Source organism: Zonotrichia albicollis, chromosome 7 (genome assembly GCF_047830755.1).
Source record: "Zonotrichia albicollis isolate bZonAlb1 chromosome 7, bZonAlb1.hap1, whole genome shotgun sequence".
NCBI classification, from domain to species: Eukaryota; Metazoa; Chordata; class Aves; order Passeriformes; family Passerellidae; genus Zonotrichia; species Zonotrichia albicollis.
In genome coordinates, this window is record NC_133825.1 from 33,292,539 (window position 1) to 33,310,379 (window position 17,841).

At 45.1% G+C, this 17,841-nt stretch overlaps 1 protein-coding gene across 1 annotated transcript; it reads right to left on the reverse strand.

Annotated features, from left to right (window-relative positions):
* Positions 1–2,138: 2,138 nt before the first annotated feature.
* DRGX (dorsal root ganglia homeobox) lies at positions 2,139–16,867 on the reverse strand. The gene is made up of 7 exons (XM_074544193.1): positions 16,770–16,867; positions 16,251–16,516; positions 15,869–15,966; positions 15,520–15,621; positions 12,844–13,016; positions 12,328–12,440; positions 2,139–2,478 (listed from the first exon to the last, which is right to left on the reverse strand). The coding sequence occupies exons 1-7, from the start codon at positions 16,865–16,867 to the stop codon at positions 2,213–2,215; spliced, it is 1,116 nt and encodes a 371-aa protein (XP_074400294.1). The 3' UTR covers positions 2,139–2,212.
* Positions 16,868–17,841: the final 974 nt, after the last annotated feature.

Sequence of the window (17,841 nt, forward strand, 5' to 3'; positions counted from 1 at the left end):
CTCAACAATTCACTTATTTATGTACCTTTCTGGAGGAAATACGAGTTTAATCAAACAATTAGATTGAAGAGTTAGTGTACAGAAGGGCTGAAGTTCAACTGAATGCAAGGTAATTATGTTGAAACAAAGTTGGGCCTACCTCTTTGGACTGGAATATTTCTTTTAGTCTTTTTATTAGGAAGGAGAAAAAAAATTATGATTGGGAATATCACTAAGAAAACAGTGATCCTCTCTCCTCCAACCACACCCCACGATAAAGCACACAGTGATATCTGTTATTTTGGTGGAAGCATTGTTGCTGTTGTTAAGCTAAGCCATAACTTTCAGCCAGCTCCACGCACAGTTCAGCAGAGCAGCTCCTGTAGGTGAAGTACAAAGGCTACTGTATGTTTCCCTGCCTGCATTAGGACAGTTAAGAATCCCCAAAAGAAACACACTATGTGACAGAAGTACAATAAAATTACTCCATTTGATGCATGTGGGCCCTACCTGACTTTTTTTTGTTCTCTGATGGAAGGACAGACCCAGCAATGCCCTCTCTGCTGGCTCATGCCCAGAAGACACAAACTCCACTCTGAGGGTGCCTGGTACCCTTGGCATATCCACAGTGATGGTGCTGGGTGCTGCCAAGTGACCCCACGAACCCCAGGGCTCCCACCCTTGGAGTGGGCGCTGACATCAAGCCATGCCTCTTGGAAAGGAAGGTGGGCACCACGCAGTATAAAAGGGTCCTGTGAGCCCCAGAGAACTCACAGGTTCTGTGAAATTCATGGGCTGAAATCACTTACATGGAGGAGACAAAATTCTGCTGCCAACCTTACTCAGGAATGCCTTTCCAAGCACATCCCCAAACCTGGATGCTGTGAACAGCCAAACAAACCCGTGCTCAGCACATTTCAGGAGGTCCTCAGCACAATGTGCAGGATCAGGCGTGACAGGAATCCTTCCACTAGCCTCCATGTTACTTGATCAAAAACTCAGAAAAGTGGTTTCAGCCTGTTCTCCAGGGACACCTGTGGACAAGCCTAAGGAATCTGCAAATGGCACCTGGAAAATTCAAGTCCATGTCCCAAAGTTTAAACCCTCACATACAGTTCCCATGGAAAAAAAAAGAGAGATTAAAATGACTGCTCTTCAGATCTAAGTCTGCTTTGCTTTGGGGAGGTTTAGGTGAGAGATAAGACTAAATTTAATAAGGCATCAATTTCTCCTTTGCACTGTTCCCAATCTATAATAATTGGTATCTTTTCATGTCTAGATTCATTACAACAAGCTTTCAGTAAATGGAATACTGTAAATTTGGAAGGCATAAAGGAATATCCTTCCAAGCTTTATTTCCTCCTTATTAAACATAAAGCATGGAAAAACATATTTGCAGTCTTGCAATGAGGGATTATTTTTGTCTTCCAGTCCCTTTTTCCAAGACAGTGATGTCAAAATACCCCCAGCTTTGTGCAGATCTAGAGACAATTCACTCTCCATTAAATACCAGCATTATTGTTTGATGCTGTGAATGCCACTCTGAAGTCATGTGCTTTTCATGTCTAATGCAGCGAATGGAAAGAGTAATTCACTAATGTTCACACAGAGGCTAGTGCAAGGATTTTAGTCACAAGTAAACTCATCTCAGCAATTTTCCAGTAATCTATGCATGAGAAGTTTCACTTTCAGGGAAAAGAAAAAAGAAGGATTTTGAAAAAAGAAGATTTTTGTTCCATTTTCTGCTTCTCTTATACCTGGATTGCCTGGGATAGGTTTGGTTGAAGTCAAGGGCCTTCAGAAAGTAGCAGGCCAAATTGGGATATATCTGGATATTCCTTCCCCTCTGTTGTGAGTGGTGGAGTAACTGGTGCCTGGGTACATCTCTTGCCCCCAGAACTCACATCTGGAAGTGATGTGCCGCTTCCAACCATCCATTTCACACAGGATGGGAAGTTGAGACGTGCAGGAGCAATCCAGGATCTTTTCAGTGTCCCTGGGATATATGGGGCAAGGGGGGAATAAAAACAGTTTCACCAAAGTTTCCAAACACAGATAGTGCTGTTAAATCAGGGAAATGAACCTACAGCGACACAAGAAAAGCAAGGGTGCATGAAAGGCAGCCAAAGAGGCCACTCAGCTGTGTGGGTCCCTCGTGGCCCATGGTGTCCCACTGGGCACGGCCACACTGCAGTTCAGGCCTCGGCAGGGCACGGGCAGCAGAACCCCACTCTCATACGCTCTTCTCGCCCTCCATGTGCTCCTTGGCTGCTGGGGGCTGCTTGTCCTGGCTGCCCTCGGGGCCGGGCTTGGCAGGGGGCGTGGGGCTGCTGCTGGCGGCGGGCAGCAGGTTGGCAGACTGCAGCACGGCCTCCGAGTGCTCGCGGGCCTTCATGCGCAGCGCCGCCACGCTGGCCGTGCGGTTGCTCTGGCAGCCGTAGGTGGGCAGGAAGGACAGGCCCATGGGGTCTGGGACGCAGCACGAGCACAGCGGGCTCCCTGGGGAGGAAGGAAAGAAGCACAGTCACTGCTGGGAAGGTCATGGAAAACAGCTGTTCCCTCCATGGTCAGTGTGAAGAGGACAGAGATGGGGCTGGCCTTTAGTGGGTATGTTGATCTTTAGTGGGTACATTGACCTTTAGCAGGCACACAGGTGTCCTCTGGATCACTAGGGCTAGAAAACCCATATCCTGTTCTGCTGATCCTTCTGTGAAAAGGATCTTACACCGTGAGTCATCCAGGGTGACAAACAGAGTGCAAGAGGGAAGTAGAGACAGAAGTGAGTGAAGTTCAGATCACACATGAGACTTTCTCATAAGCAAGGCTCAGCTCAGTCCCTCCTCTCATATCAGCTGCTGTTCTGTGGCTGCCATCAGCTCCATGCTGGAGATGTACCCTGCCCTCCACCTGCACACTGAGCCTGACCAATGTAGGCAGCAGCATTTGGTGAGTGAGCATAGGGGTTCTGTCACTTATCTTTGCCTGAAAGATTACAGGAGAGAGAAAGGTGAAAATATTCCACTCGTTTTCTCCTATCTCACTGTAAAATGAGATACTTTCCTTTGGCCAGGTCCCTGACAGATACTGGCATCATGTCTACCTGCAAGAGTCCATTCTACCTTTACCCACTCAGTGTCTGTGCTGCTTCAGGGTGACCCCTCAAAGAGAACGGCCTCAAAAGTGAGCCAAAGCTACCTAAAGCTGCTGCTGTGATACAGCTTTAGAGTCCCATCAGGAGAGATGGGCCAGAGCATCTGTACCCTGTCATTTGAGACATGTGGCTGTTCCAAGCAGGCAGGGAAACACTGCAGCACAGATGAAGTGATTACTCTCTCTTGAAGCTAAAACCTTCCTGCAACCCACTGACAGAGGCAGTCCTCACTCCACCAGCTGCTTTTCTGAGGCTCTTCCTCTGGTTTCTCTTTGATAATGCTGTAGCTTGGGCCAGTTCCCAAACAAGCACACCTGGAAGTGTAGGTTGATCACTGGGCAGGACATGCAGTCCATCCAAAACCCACGCTGGTACTCAGCTTAGAGGCATCCATTGAATGATGGAGAATGCGACAGAGGAGTAGGGTGGGGAGGCGGGGTAGGATGCCTGAGCTACCTCTTGAATTTACTCTCTGGTTAAAAACCAGACACCATTAGTCACCATGTTTCCAGGGGTCTTAGAGGCCACACCAGCTCCACATCTCATGTACACCCCTGACAGAAGCCTGTCTTTTGCTGATATGTTCCCTTTCGACAAGAAACAGCCCAGCCAACTACTGGCACCCACACATCCTGACACGATGCAGTATCTTCCCCTGATCTTTCCAAGCCAAGGACTTGCTTTAATTTCTGCACTTAATATTTGAGTTAAATGGCTCATGACTAAGTGATGGAACTAATAACCTCCAGAGTTTTACACTTCTGTTCTTGGTAGCAACGGGTCAGCACCCATCTGCTAGGAATGAAGGCAGACAGTTGTTTGTTTCTAAGATGTTGGCAAGACTTCTCCACAGCAATTGTCAGAGATTTGTGGCTGCCAGCAGCATTCAGGAAAAAGTATTCCTTGAATTTCAAAAAGCGGCATCTACAAAGGACAGCTTATTAATATAAATGGAAAGAACCCTTTTATCTTGTAATACTTCTCTGGTAAAGCATATGATCAGCAGACCAACATTTCCATGGGTCCAGGCATTTAAGCACAATAAAGTTTCAGCACTTGGCTAAAATTCTCGGCTTCTTTTGCTTTTAGCTCTAGGAAGCTCAGTCTTGCATTCTGTGGCTGCTTTGAGCAGGTCAGAAGGAGGGTTTATAATAAAATCTACTCAGTAACACAACTTACAGCTTTTGCTACCACCAGCCACACTCATAAAGTAATTTTTTGCCCTGTTGAATCACAGACACTGTTTCTACAAGAGGGAGGAGGGGCCCTTCAGGGTCCCTGCAGTCTGCAACAGGTTTTTTGCACCAAGTCCCACTATTCTGCTCAGAGGTAGGGGAGCTGGGAGGCCTGCAGGAGCATCAAGTGCCTCTGCACTGCTGCTTTCTAACACAAACTGAATGAGGCTTTCAAAGACAGCTGTTCAGCTCCCAGGCAGAGGGGAGGGCTGGCCTGCAGTGCCTAATGCAGGACTGGGCACAGGCATTGTTTAGTGGGAAGTGGGGAGAAGTGGAAAGCAGTCTTCCCCTTTTTGAAAAAGCAGGAATCGGCTCCATTCCCTAAGAATAATTTTCATTCCATTGTTAGAGCAATAAAATATTTATCAGCATTCAGCACCAGCCTAAGATCTTTGCTTAATAATTTGCCCTGATATTACCTAGTGGCTCTGCAACCTGAGGGTGCAGTTACCTGTGGTGGAAACAAAGCTATCTCTAGCAATAATTCACCCATAAACCATTCCTTTCATTTCTGTTGGGGTTAAAATACTTGCAAACAGCTCACACATGAAAAAAAAAGTAAAAAGCATCATTTGCTCCAGGGTCCAGCTAGAATAGAGGAGAAAAGGATTTAGCCCTGTTTCTTTTTAATGTATGTTGTAAAGAAGGTTGACTCTATCTTACAAGCATCTGAATCTGCAGATAATAAGTCCAGTGAAATGTAGTGGACTTTGCCAGCACAAAGCCAAGGCCAAGAATGGGACACTCAGGAGTCCAAGGTCTCCACCTTCCCATCAGTCAGCCCACAATCTCCAGAAAAGTGACAGTGACCAAGACACAGGCACCCAGATATATCAGGCAGCAGTAGTTTGTAATATCTTATTGCAATATCCCTGAGCCCACAGTGGGAAAGGAAGGAACTGTTCCTACTTATTTCAAATCTTCAGAGGACTTCAGGCATCCAGCGCTCATCAAAATCAGTGAGGGTTCAGCCATCAGCCCTAGATCCGAATGCAGCCCCCACCAACATCTAGGACAATCTAGGATTAGTTTATCAGGATTTGTATCAAGTTGGTGCAATATGGACAGGGTAGTGTTTGCATTCTTTCAGGAACTTACTGCTTTCTGTACGCAAAATTAAAATACACAATTAGATTTCTGCTGGATTGATCTGAACCTCCTTCTATTCCTATATGAGATCATACTTTAAATGCCCAGCCTGAACATAAATACTTAATGTAATAAATACAGTCTGAAATATTTGATCCACTTGGCAGTTTAATTGATCTACTACAGAGACTGACAGGAAAAATTAAATTAGTTTTGTCTTGTCTCTGCCAACATCACATTCAAATTGTAACAATATTTGATCTACACTTTTCGTTGTGGACTCTTTTGTGCAGTTCCATGGTTCAGTTTAAGGTGGGAAGAGAGGGATAGGAGTGGGGCACATGCTGATACATAAACATCAATATAAATTTTTAAATATGCATTTTGTGTTTCAAGTCAAGGGCTTAAAGAATTTAATGGGTAGTCTTTCCAAAAGGCAAACTCCACATTCCTTTCCTCTTTCATTATTTGTGCATATCAGCATTTGATATGGACAGCTGAATTACAACCTGACATGGAGGGAAGGAGAGAAAAAATCCCATTTAAAACCCTCATATATCAATGCATGATGCTTAATTTTCAGAGAAATAATATGTTTGATTTAATTATTGTTATCTTCTCATGGTAGTCACATTGGTTTACTTCAGCTCTAATCCCTATCATAAGGATTGGAAGGTCAACGACAATCTCAAGTTTGTAGTATTGATTACCAGTGGGAGCTGAGCAATGGGAGCTCCCTCTTGCACTTCACAGATGACACCAACATTCTGTCAATTAAAGCCTAAGTGAAAAGTAGGAAACATAGAAGTGTCTTTATTCAAATCTTCTCGAGCTCTGAATCAAGAAGTTCAGAACAAGAAAAGCATGAACTGAAATGGAGAAGCATCAGATGGTTCCAGTTTAATTTGGGGTAGCCTCAAGGCTGCTGAAATTATACTAGATGGTTTCTCCTTCTGCTGAGAAGCTGTTTAAGTGTGGGAAGTACCCTGTGCTGCCCAGAGCCTGGAAGAGCACTTCAGAGGTGCCAGCAGAATCCAAATGTTATAATTTCACATCTCCTTGGCTGTGACCCCTCTTTGCCCAGTAGAAACAACAAAGAGCTGATGATCTGGCTCAGATATTCCACCATGAGGAGCCATTCTGTCAAAATAACTCAACACTGGAACTGGAGGATTTCATCCTCCTTTATTTGTGCCAATAGTACTCCCCAAAAAAAAATTCAGATGCCAGGACTTGCCTGTTAGAGCAGGAAGGCTGGCAGCAAAGCCCACAGAAAAGCTGGGAGAAAAGAATGCTGTCAGCTTAGCAACCTCATCATTCCTTTGAATGCTGTCAGCTTGGCAACCTCATCAACCAACCTGCCCAGCCAAGGTCCACTAACCTAATCAAGATTTGTCCTGGAGGAACAAGACAGCATCTATTTCCTACTCGTGCTCTTAGGGCTCCAAGTGCCTTTGTATTTCCTAGTGAAAAAGACCAAAAATCTCTGCCTCTGAGGCAGAGCAGTGATAGAGCTGGGGACCTGTGATATGGGAATCAAAAGAACCTTCTCAATGTGTGTGAATCTGCAGCAAACTAAAGAAATGTTTTAGGTTCTCTGAAGTCAGAGTGGCAGATAAACTAAGAAAAATGCCAAACAAACCCACTTAATATATTGGCTGTGTTACATCAGAAAACTCAGTAAATCCATAATCAAGAATGACACTGAAAATAAAAGACTCTAAGAGTTTTATTCTCATTCCCCAGTCTTACGTAAACGGGACTTTCAGTTCAACAAACACGAGTTCAAGGGTGAGTTAGGTCCTTGAACCCTTCTTTCACAGCCTCGGCAATGGGAATTGCCTAACGGAACTGAGCGAATTCCCTCCATCTTTCCATAATAGCAATTGAAATGTAATGGACGGGCAGTTCTAGTTATGTTTTAGGGTTTTTATCCTGGATACTGCAATTAAACCTCCCTAATATGAACAGCAACCACAGTAGCAGCAAACCATAAAAGAGCCTAATCAACAGTGGCCTGCAATGCCCATTTGGATGTGCATAATACAATCGAGCTCCTCTCTCAGTGGTGTGGGGGTGCCGTGAAAACCAACTGAGCTATAACTTGCACGGAGAAGAGCTGTGGGTGAATTATGAAAGTAATTCCCTGGCAAGTGTAATTATTTCTCTCCTCATACACTTCACTCATCATGGGTCTGGGGAAATTTCAGCGGAACGTAACAGACACACTCTTGGCCTCAGCCACCAGAATGGTAGAACACATCCGCCGAAAAACGGAGATTCTTGTTTACACCCATTAATAACATCTTCTGCATTAATGAATTGCATTCATGCTGTCATCCATTAAGAAGGTACTTTGAGGTCTCTCTCTGCAGAGAACACTAGCTTCTCCAGATGACTCTATAGTTATACAGCCCATAAATAAAACAAGTATTTTCCCTTCATCTTTGAGGTCTGCAATTAAATCTACTAAATGGACTGCAGATGCCTGGCTTACAGTAAGTGTTTCATCTTAGAAGATCATGGAACTGTCGAAGTCACCACAATGAAGTAGCATAGTTGTCAAACCAGGGCAATTTTAGAGAGTAATGAACATCAGAAATTTCATCTCTGTGAGTCAACCTTTTCCTCATTATGGTCAGCGGTGAAGTACTAAACTCCTGAAGTAGGAAACACTGTATACCCCAGAAATTATGATGTTGTGCTAATTCTTCAAATGAGGAATTGTATTTCCTGACAGAATAGTACATGGGGAGAGGATACAGTTGTTAACAGATGTTTGCTATTGAGTACAGCCTCCACTGTGCTAAACTTCAGAGAGACAGGAAAAGGTCTGTTGTATTATTGAACAGAGAAGATTGGACAGAAACAGAGAAAAACTGTCCAGTGATAATATATTCTTCTCTGGAAAAAGTCTATATTCTGAATAACAGTTTTCTTTGCATAGTATAGCCATCCCATTTTATTAACAGAACATCCTGTGGTGCCAATATCTTCACTTTGATGGGGAAAAAAAAATCTTGGTTTCAGACACAGCAGAATTCATGAGGCATAGTGCTTAGGGAAAATAGCTTTCTTCTCATTCATCAGAGCAGACCTGGTCTCATGCTCCAACAATATCACCTTACCCTAGAAATGGCACATGGGGGGTCCAGAGCCACATAAGGCAAGCCTAACGAGCACTTCACAGTCTTTCCAAAAGCAAAGTTGCAGTCTTAGTCCGTGCCCCAGACTAGGCTGTCTTAAGATTTCCTATCTCTTGTGGACCAGCTTCACCCTCAGCTATTACATCCTTAAATTACAAATTAGATCCCAGACTCTTGTGGCCTAAGCACTTTATGTAGCTTTGGAGACCTGGGTCTGGAGCCAAGCAAAGCCAGAGAAAGAGAAAGAGAGGAATTGGGTTTTTTTACTAAAGATGAAGAACTCTCAGATGACAGAATGGAAATGGTCCCTGAGAGCCTAAAATAATTATTAATTACTTACATCACCATCATCACTTGTTATTCGCTGTATTGATTTTGTCTCCTTCTAAAGCATCAGTCAAATATTATTCACCAACACCAGCAAATTGTTGTCTCACAAGTCCAGCAAAATGCCTCTTGTCTCCTCAAAAGAGTAAGAAAACAACCTACACTTCCTAGGAGAACCTGATGTGCTGAGAGTGCTCATTTTTTTGCAGGCAGCTCTTATGGCTGTACTGAAGAATGGTTCCCTTAACTGGCCAGAATTGTTCTCCCAGTGGTGGGAATATATATCTGTTTACAAGATCCACATAGAGGAGCTGCATTTTATTTGATACTTGCATAGAAGAAAGCAGGGCCATGCATCCTTTTGTAGTGAAATAATGCTTTGATTCTGGAGCAAATATTTTGCTTTAAAAAGTACAGAGAATTCCTGGTAATTTCAAAGCATGTCTGGCACAAAACAAATACTGTGAAGACCTCTCAGTCATTTCACTCTTCAATAAAACTTGCAAAATTTTGGAAAACCTTTCTACTTGCTGGGTTTTCCCTTATCCAAACAATCCAAAAAGCAAGCAGCTCATAGCTTTTTGCCCTGTGCTGAGTTTTACGGGATTTGTGTGACATAAAGTCCTATGCCTCCAGACTGACTGTGGCAGGGTTCTGGCATCATTCTGCAGCAAAATGCAACTAGATTTTCAAGGGAGAGGCTTAGGTCCCTTAATTAAGATGTATAAGGACACATACTATTGCCCATATGCACACAGCTCCTGTCTCAAACGGAAATCAAAAGAGAGTTGAACAAACTGAACTGAGAATATGACAAAGACAGTCACATCAAGGTTTTGTGGACACTGTGTCTCCCCCTGTCCTTTCCTTCCTTCTCACAACATTTATCTTTTCCTCCAGACTGACTCATGAGTTTGGTTGTGCTCTCAAATGCACTGGTTTAGCTGAAACATCATTTACCTGGAGTTTCCATACCAAAGAAAAGCAGACTGCATTAGGCCTGTGACACCTTTGGTCCACTCAGAAGATCTAGAGATTGCCCTGGTCACCAGTTAACAGGACCAAGACTCAGTGACTGCTGTGCACAGCTCTACCCCAGCCCAAGGGAATTCCTCTTGAAGAAATGGGGAAAGAGGAACTTGTGGAGATGGGCCAAGGAAGGAGGACACAATACTCAATATATCAATGTCACAAGAGAGGTGTTACAATTATTCTCTGCTTGTATATATCAGATTTGGTCCCTCATATAACAATAAGTTCTTCCCCCTTAGCCCCAAAGCCAGAATTTGACATTACAAAGACCTAGCAGCAGCAGCAGCAGAAGATCTCCCCTCAAAGCAGCAGCTCAGACTACCAGTCCCATGCCAGGTTAACAATACCCTGACAGGCACACACAGCTCCTGGCACACACAGATGTCCAAATCTGTATCTGCATTCCATAAAATCAAAATATGCTACTTTATCCCTTGCACATACCTGGAGATTTCTAGTGCCAGGCAAGAAATATAAAACAGACATTTCAGGAATGAACTGCATGTCTAACTGACAACATTCACCAAGACAATATGCAGGCATCTGATACATGACCATTCCTATACAAATTGTATAAATAAAAAAAAACTCTATTTACATTTGGGACAGTTTTTTCAGGGACACTGTCTCTTAGTCTGGGCAACTGACTATTTAATACCTACAAAAGCTTCAGGAATAGAACTTTTTCTGCCCCTAGGCTGTAAATCTTCAATCAAGCAAAAAAGAGCAAATTATTAGTTTCTCAATTTATTGGCTAAGCTGTAAAATCAAAGAGAAGAGTAACAGGAAGTCTTCCAAATAAATAAAACTAAAAATGAACAAACAAAAAAACAACAACAAAATCCAACCTCAAAAAAATCAGCTAAAAATACCAACCCCTCACAAAAAATTTAATATTTTTATGTCATTTTGCTTGGTTTTGTTTATTTGGGCAATTTTTTCTTAAAATTTAGCTACATTTAAACATGAAACCAGTGAGAACACATATTGATGCATTTAATTTGAAAATGTTTGAATGTAAACTTTAAGGAAAAATACTCCTTTACTGTCATCAAAATTATTCACTGAACACAACTCTATTTCCACACTTTTCAACCTGTCTGGAATTACAGTTATGAATGAATAATATTTTTGCCTGAAAAACTTCATCTTATTTACTTCAGAGAGGCTTCCCAATGTAAAAAGTGAAAATTTGCAACCCCAAGACTTCACAGGGCAGAGATCAAGAGGACTCAGGCACTCTAAGCAGCTGCTGCCCACCTACAGGTCACAATAAGCCTTTAGGTTTTAGGGCTTTTTTAGGACCCTGTGTGTCCTTTCTTGTTTCAAACTTCCAGGTCCCACACCTACCAAACGAGCAGTAACTGTGTGATGTGTCTGGCTTCAGCTTCTTTTGAAAGACAGGAGGGAAGAGGGTGCAGGGGGCAGGACACTGGACTTAACACACAACTCACTCCAGGAATACACCTTGACAGTGCTGATTTAACTGGAAATACAAGGAGCATGAGGTATGCCAGAGAATACAGTGAGATGTATTAGAGGACATTTTTCTTTGTAGTGGTGGGTCTTTAACTGAGAAACTTTCCTCACAAGTTCTTGCAGCACACTGGGACACAGAGTAAATGTATGTGCCTCTTTATGCTTGGCACTGCTATAAGGCTTTGCATCCTATAAATCTATAAATTGAATTCATCCTGCTTACACTCTTAGTCTTATAAATTGTTAGACTAAGAACAGCTAATGGATGAGTAGGTGATTTATTTTTAAAAGTTGCATACTGCTGCTGGATACCAAAAGTATATAGACACAGGATGTACCCTTCCTGAAGCCGGGGTCCCAGGTAATACAAATTACTTTGTATCCTCCCCTGTCCCCAGGAACATGCTTTATTCAAGTTCTCAAAGGGGATCTACTGTCCAAGAAGAGAAAGGTCTGGATTGTGAAGAGATGCACTGTAAAGGAAACCACATGCAAAGAGCGGATGAGGCATCAGTAATGGTGCCAGGTACTACATAATGCAAAAGGATGTATATAACTAATTTATTGGAATAAATTTAGGTCTTTAAAAAAAATGCATATGCAACAAAAACTCTAAAGGAGCAAACTCTACCTGTCTTACTCCTTCAGAGAAAACCTGACCTCACAAAAAGTATCTGTCAGAGTAAAATGAAGGAGTTTTGCCACAAATGATCCTACTACAAGAGACTCACTTCGATATGTGCAGCACTGGTCAGTGCAAATACTGCCAATCTAAACAGAAAGAGGGGTCTGCCATTTCCCAAAGGTTTCCTCACAGAGGGCAGTGGGACCATGCCACTTAGCTTGAAAGGGATGCTCTTTGAGCTTCCTCCCAAGTAAAATAAATTACCTTTTAGAGAGGCGACGTGGGATAAAGCTTGTGCATAGGTGGCTGTGTTGAGAAGAGTCCCCGGCAGGCAGGAAGGGAAGAAAGGTCCTGTAGGACCCACTGCTCGGCTTAGGCTGATGGAGAGAAGAAGACAAATTCCTTACAAAACCAGAACCAGCTGATTCCCTTTGTGCATGCACTCAAACGCATTGGTGTCTCAGCACACAACTAGATGTGACCCAGGCTGGACAACACAAATTCCTTACAAAACCAGAACCAGCTGATTCCCTTTGTGCATGCACTCAAACGCATTGGTGTCTCAGCACACAACTAGATGTGACCCAGGCTGGACAACATCAGTCTCAGACAGCCACCAGCTCCTCAGCTTCTCCACAGGGAACAGTGGATTGCACAAGAAACACCTAATTTTCTAAAGATGATGCCTCTAGGTCAAGGCATAGCAGCAAATCTGAGGCACATATGAGGCATTCTTGCCCCACAGACAGGTAGGCAGATGATATAATATATTACTCTTACCTCTGCTGGATCTCCAGACCCTCTTTTTTATTCCTGGTTTGGTCTGTTGGAGAAGGGGAATTTAAATTCCTCGCAGGAGGTGCCACCTCAGCCATGGTTTCCTTAGAGCCCTCTTGGTCAGAAGCACCCCTCTCTGTTTTTCTCCATTTAGCCCTTCGATTTTGGAACCACACCTGGAGCAGGAGAGGAATCCTATGTGAAAACCATGTTTAGCTAAATGTGAAGCAAGGAGATTATAAAATGTTACTCCAGTGAAATCTGTCATTTACTAGCTTAGCTAAATCTTCCTCTTATTTTGTATCCCCATTGCTATTCTAGTTGATTCTTAGGATGACATTTGTATTTGTGATATTTCTGCATCTGGAAAGCAAGCCGGAAATGTCTAAAGACATTCAAAAGGCATGTCACAACAAAAATGTAGGGTTAAATACATGTCTAAGCACTCTGATGAAAACATATAGAAGTCTTTAAATCAGCTGCTGCTAGAATCAGAGAGATCAGAAGTGAAAAGATGTGGATCTGGCCATCTTATCCAGCCCATTTTCTGGGGAGGGCTGATACTGGCTGTTCTTCCTCTCATGGCCAGTCTACTTTCAGAGGACTCAAAAGCAGATAGGTACTAATTTTGGAACATCATCCTGCAGTTTAATAATGTTTTTGTGCAACTGCCCCCACTTCAGGCCACACTATGAATTCAGAATAGAACACCAATTTCCAAAACTTTTTTTCCCCCGTATGCAAAACCAATATTAATATTCTTGATTTTTTTTCTGGCTATTATTCTAAAAATTTTTTTTCCTATTAACCTAGGAGCTGATATGCTGAAAGTATGATGTTTGAGGTGGCAAATGCCAAGTCTCTCTGGAGGTCAGGAAATCCACATTTTAATACATGAATTCAAGTATGGGCGAGATTGTTGTTATTATTATTCTTCTCCTTCTCCAATTCCATTTTAGTTAGCTACCTTTTAATTGCATGTATCAGCAAACATTGAATAATGATTTTATCTATATTCTAAATTTAGAGCAGTTAAATGCAAAGCAAAATGCAGACACTTTCTTGTGTCTTAATTGAATGAAGGTCACAGCTATAACAATATTTAATTGAGCTATTTTTCATTATCATATTTTAATGACTTTGCACTGACAGTTCGCCTGCTTCTGAGGAAAGAGCATGATGAAGTCGTTTATTTCCCTATTTAGTTATTGTTTGACAACATCATCTTCGATTAAGACTCTGCTTTATAGCACATTAATCATATTTGAATGAGCAAGGGGTATAATGTAAACATATCTCCCATCCTCTGTGTTTCCCCATGTCCCTGCATGAAAGCAGGCTAAACAAATGCTTGCATCTATTGTCTGTTTGCATAATAGCCAACAACAAGGCTAAACACCAGTCCTCAGCAATCTAATTGTCACCACCCCTATCTCACCCTTGCACCTTTCAGGAAGAAGTTATGATCTTCCACTTCTGAATGCTCAATAATTGTCCCATTTATCTCAATTTGCAGTTCAGTCTTTAGGCACCAATAGCCAAAATGGCATTTTTTATTATTTTTTTAAGCCAGTACCTACAATGCAGTGGTAAAAGGAGATTTTCATTTCCAAATAATAATCAGTTTAATTTGCCCGCATATGACCAATGATTCATGTTCAGATTTAATAATCAGGATCACATAATCTGATTATAGGAGAAATAATTTGTTTACAATCCCCAATTTACTGTGGTGAATTCCATTATCTCTCTTCAGCCATTGGGTTTTAAGAGATACTAACATGACCCTAGGGAACAAAAGGCAAGCTATTATATTTCCTACAATTAGATCTTTGCATAGTCTTAACCCCAAGCACCTAAATTAAAAAAAAAAATAGAAGAACACCATGCAGAAAAGCCCCATAAATAAAAATGAATGCATAATCGTGTTCAAAAAATGGTTTGCAACTCTGTTGTGGATGCCTAAAGAGTTACGGGGATCCATCCCTGACGACTGCAGGACTGCTTGTTTTAGCAGAGAACCTGCATATACATATGGACTGGACATGGAAAAACAAACATGGAAAAAAGAAAATAAAAACTAAGGAAAAACGTGAGGAGAAGGAAGAAAGGAAGGGCTGGAAAAGTGCGGCTGTGGACAGAGCAATCATGGCCAATGGTATTTATTGGATCATATTAAAGGTGTGGGAATTGCTCTGCAGGCTCTTTATCTGCCTAAATTAAGTGTTTAGAAAGAAGGCAAAAGGGAGAAAAGTTGGAGAGGTGCAGAAGATTTCTTCCTGGCAGCTGGGCTCCCTGCAGTTGACTAACCCCACTGCTCGACAGTGGTCATAGTTGCTTTGGAGAATCACGTCTCAGCTCTTTTCTCTGCACCACGCCCCCCCTCCAAAAGCAAGGAAATGGATGTGCATTGATGTAATTTAGTACCTTGGAGACGCGGACAAATTAGTGTAGAACATTATCACTAGTTAATTATGAATGACCGATTAATCAACCTAATCTAATATTCCACATTATGTTGATGTTATTAAAGTGCATCATGAAAATGACAGATCGTCTTCATTTGCGTTCTTTGGCCAAATGTGCACTCTGCAGTCATGATGTCAAATATAAAAAAAATTTTAAAAAAAAGTTTGCCAGTTTGAATATCCGAGTTAAGTAATTCCCCAGGATGTTTACCTGCACCCTGGCCTCCGTGAGGTTGATTTTCAGAGCCAGCTCTTCCCGAGTGAACACATCGGGGTAGTGGGTTTGAGCAAAAACGGCTTCCAGGGCCTCGAGCTGATGGAGGGAAGCAGAGCAGAGATCTGTGAGAGATCCGTGAGGATCCAGCCGCCCCACGGAGGTGTCTGCCAGGCATGGATGAGGCAGCAGGGCAGGCAGGATGGGCTGGCATGGCACAAGGCATGCGGGAGGGAGGCTGGGAGCCGGCAGGGAGCGGGCATGGGGGAGGCAGGGAGCCGGTGCGGTGCAGGCGAGCTGGGGGCAGAGGGTGCCGAGGCCGGGGGCAGAGGGAAGCGGCTCCTACCTGCTGCAGGGTGAACGTGGTGCGGTTGCGGCGCTGCTTCCTTCTCAGGAACCCGTCGTCGAAGTCGCCGGCGGAGTGACCTCCGAAGGGGGCAGCGCCTGCGGGCCGAGAGCCGCCTTAGGGCCGCTGTGCCCCGGGCACACCGGGCCGGGCACGGAGCCGCTCGGGCGGGCAGCGCTGCCCCAGCCCCGCGGGCACCGGCGGGTTCTGCCACCCAGAGCTCACCCCGGCCCGGGAATTAACTTTTTTTGGGCCATTTGTATTTTAAAAGAATAAAGAGACGAAGCTTTGGCATAGGCGTGCGGACAGCAGCTGGCAAGGGCCCTGCCCGTCTGCCCGGCCGAGGGGGCGGCGGGGCCCTGGCAGGCTCCTCTGCACGCACCGCGGGAGCGGCCGGACGGGCCCGGCAGCTGCCCCGGCTGCCGAAGGAGAACGCGGGCACGGCGCTCGGCGCAGCCCAGCACCGGCCGCTCGGCCACGGCTGAACCGCCGGGACTGGTTAGGGGGCTGGGGAGGCCGCCCTGCCCTTCCCCGAGCGGCGTTCCGGGGCCCGACGGGGGCACCGGGGGTTTGTCCCCAGACCGGGGGTCGGGGGAGGGCAGATGGGCCACCGGGATGTGAATCACGGCCCATGGAGCCGACCCCGGCCTTGAGGATCCCCCTTGTCAAACATCATCCGTGCGTGCCCGTGTTGAAATGTGTCACTCCCTTTCTGTTCGCTAAAAAACACAAACAAAACAAAACAGACCAAAAAACCACTCAAAACTTAAAGCAAAGCAAAAAATAAAACCAAAGAAATCAACCCCAAACCAAAAAAAGAAAACAAAAAGAACTCCAAACCAAAACCCACAAAGGAGCAAACACTACCAAACCAAAATAAACTCACAGAACAGAAAAATACCCGAACACCCAGAAGTGTTGCTGAGCGTCCCTGTGACCCCACTGGCAGAGCTGCCCGTGGAGTGCTCTGCGGTACGTGGGTTGGAGGTCACCGCTCATCTCGCAGCATCATTTGGAAGATAAACACAGCCCCGAGCCCTCTCCTCGCACAGCCCTCACACCGTGTGGGCCTGAGAGAGGCTCATCTGAAAACAAACTACTGTCCCGGTGACCCCCAGAAAGCAGTGTCTTCCCTGCGGCACCGGGCCTCCCACTGCCCGAGAGCTGGCCGGACAGAGCTTTTCTGTTCCCCCTTCTTTGGGTCGGTGGCGGGGTTTGGACGGAGTTACATATTTTTCAGTTTTTTTACTTGTGATGCCCAGCGCTGTTTGCACCCTCTGGCAGGACAGATCGCCCCTTCCCCCCGCCCCGCTGCTGCCCAAGGCGGGAGAGCGAGGGGCCGGCCCCGGACAGCGTCGGGAGAGGCTGAAGCCTGCGGGGCCGCCAAACACAGAGAGAAACACACCGGAGAAATAAACGCACAGCAAACAAGCAAACAAGCAAACAAAAACAAGAACACGTTTCCAAAGCTGTCTGCCAAAAACAAGCAAACAAAGCCGCCCCACAGTTCGGTGGCACTGGCGGAGGGACCCTCGCACTGTCCTGCCCAGTCCGACTCCCCTGTCCCGCCCGGAGAAAACTTTGGCGAGTGAATATTCCAGCCGGGATGCACAGACCCGGGTCTGCTGCCCCTGGGAAGCCGTGCTTAAAGAGGGGCTGACCCTCCCCGAAGTGGGATAAAACCGCTGGACCACATCCTCCTGCCAGCGCCGCCGCAGGGAAAGCCCCTTCCCGCCGGTGATGCCCGTGCAGGGAGCGGGGTGTCCTGGCCGGGATTTTACGGGGCCGGGTCGCTTTCCCCGCCGTGCAGCCGCAGGGAGCCGGTAGCGCTCGGGCACTGGGGAAAGCCCCGCCGGGGGCTGGGGCTCCGCGGCCGCGGCCCCGGGGATGCTCCGGCACTGCGAGAAGCGGCCGGAGGGAGCGGGGGAGAGGGGCCCGGGCATCTGCGGGGGTGACACGGGGAAATCCTGAAG

Excerpts from the sequence above, each read along its gene's own strand:
- DRGX (XM_074544193.1), bottom strand. The coding sequence starts at position 16,867 with ATGAGCGGTGACCTCCAACCCACGTACCGCAGAGCACTCCACGGGCAG. Across the intron at positions 15,622-15,868 it reads CCACGTTCACCCTGCAGCAG|CTCGAGGCCCTGGAAGCCGT; the intron begins GTAGGAGCCGCT and ends TCCCTCCATCAG. Across the intron at positions 13,017-15,519 it reads TCACGGAGGCCAGGGTGCAG|GTGTGGTTCCAAAATCGAAG; the intron begins GTAAACATCCTG and ends CTCCTGCTCCAG.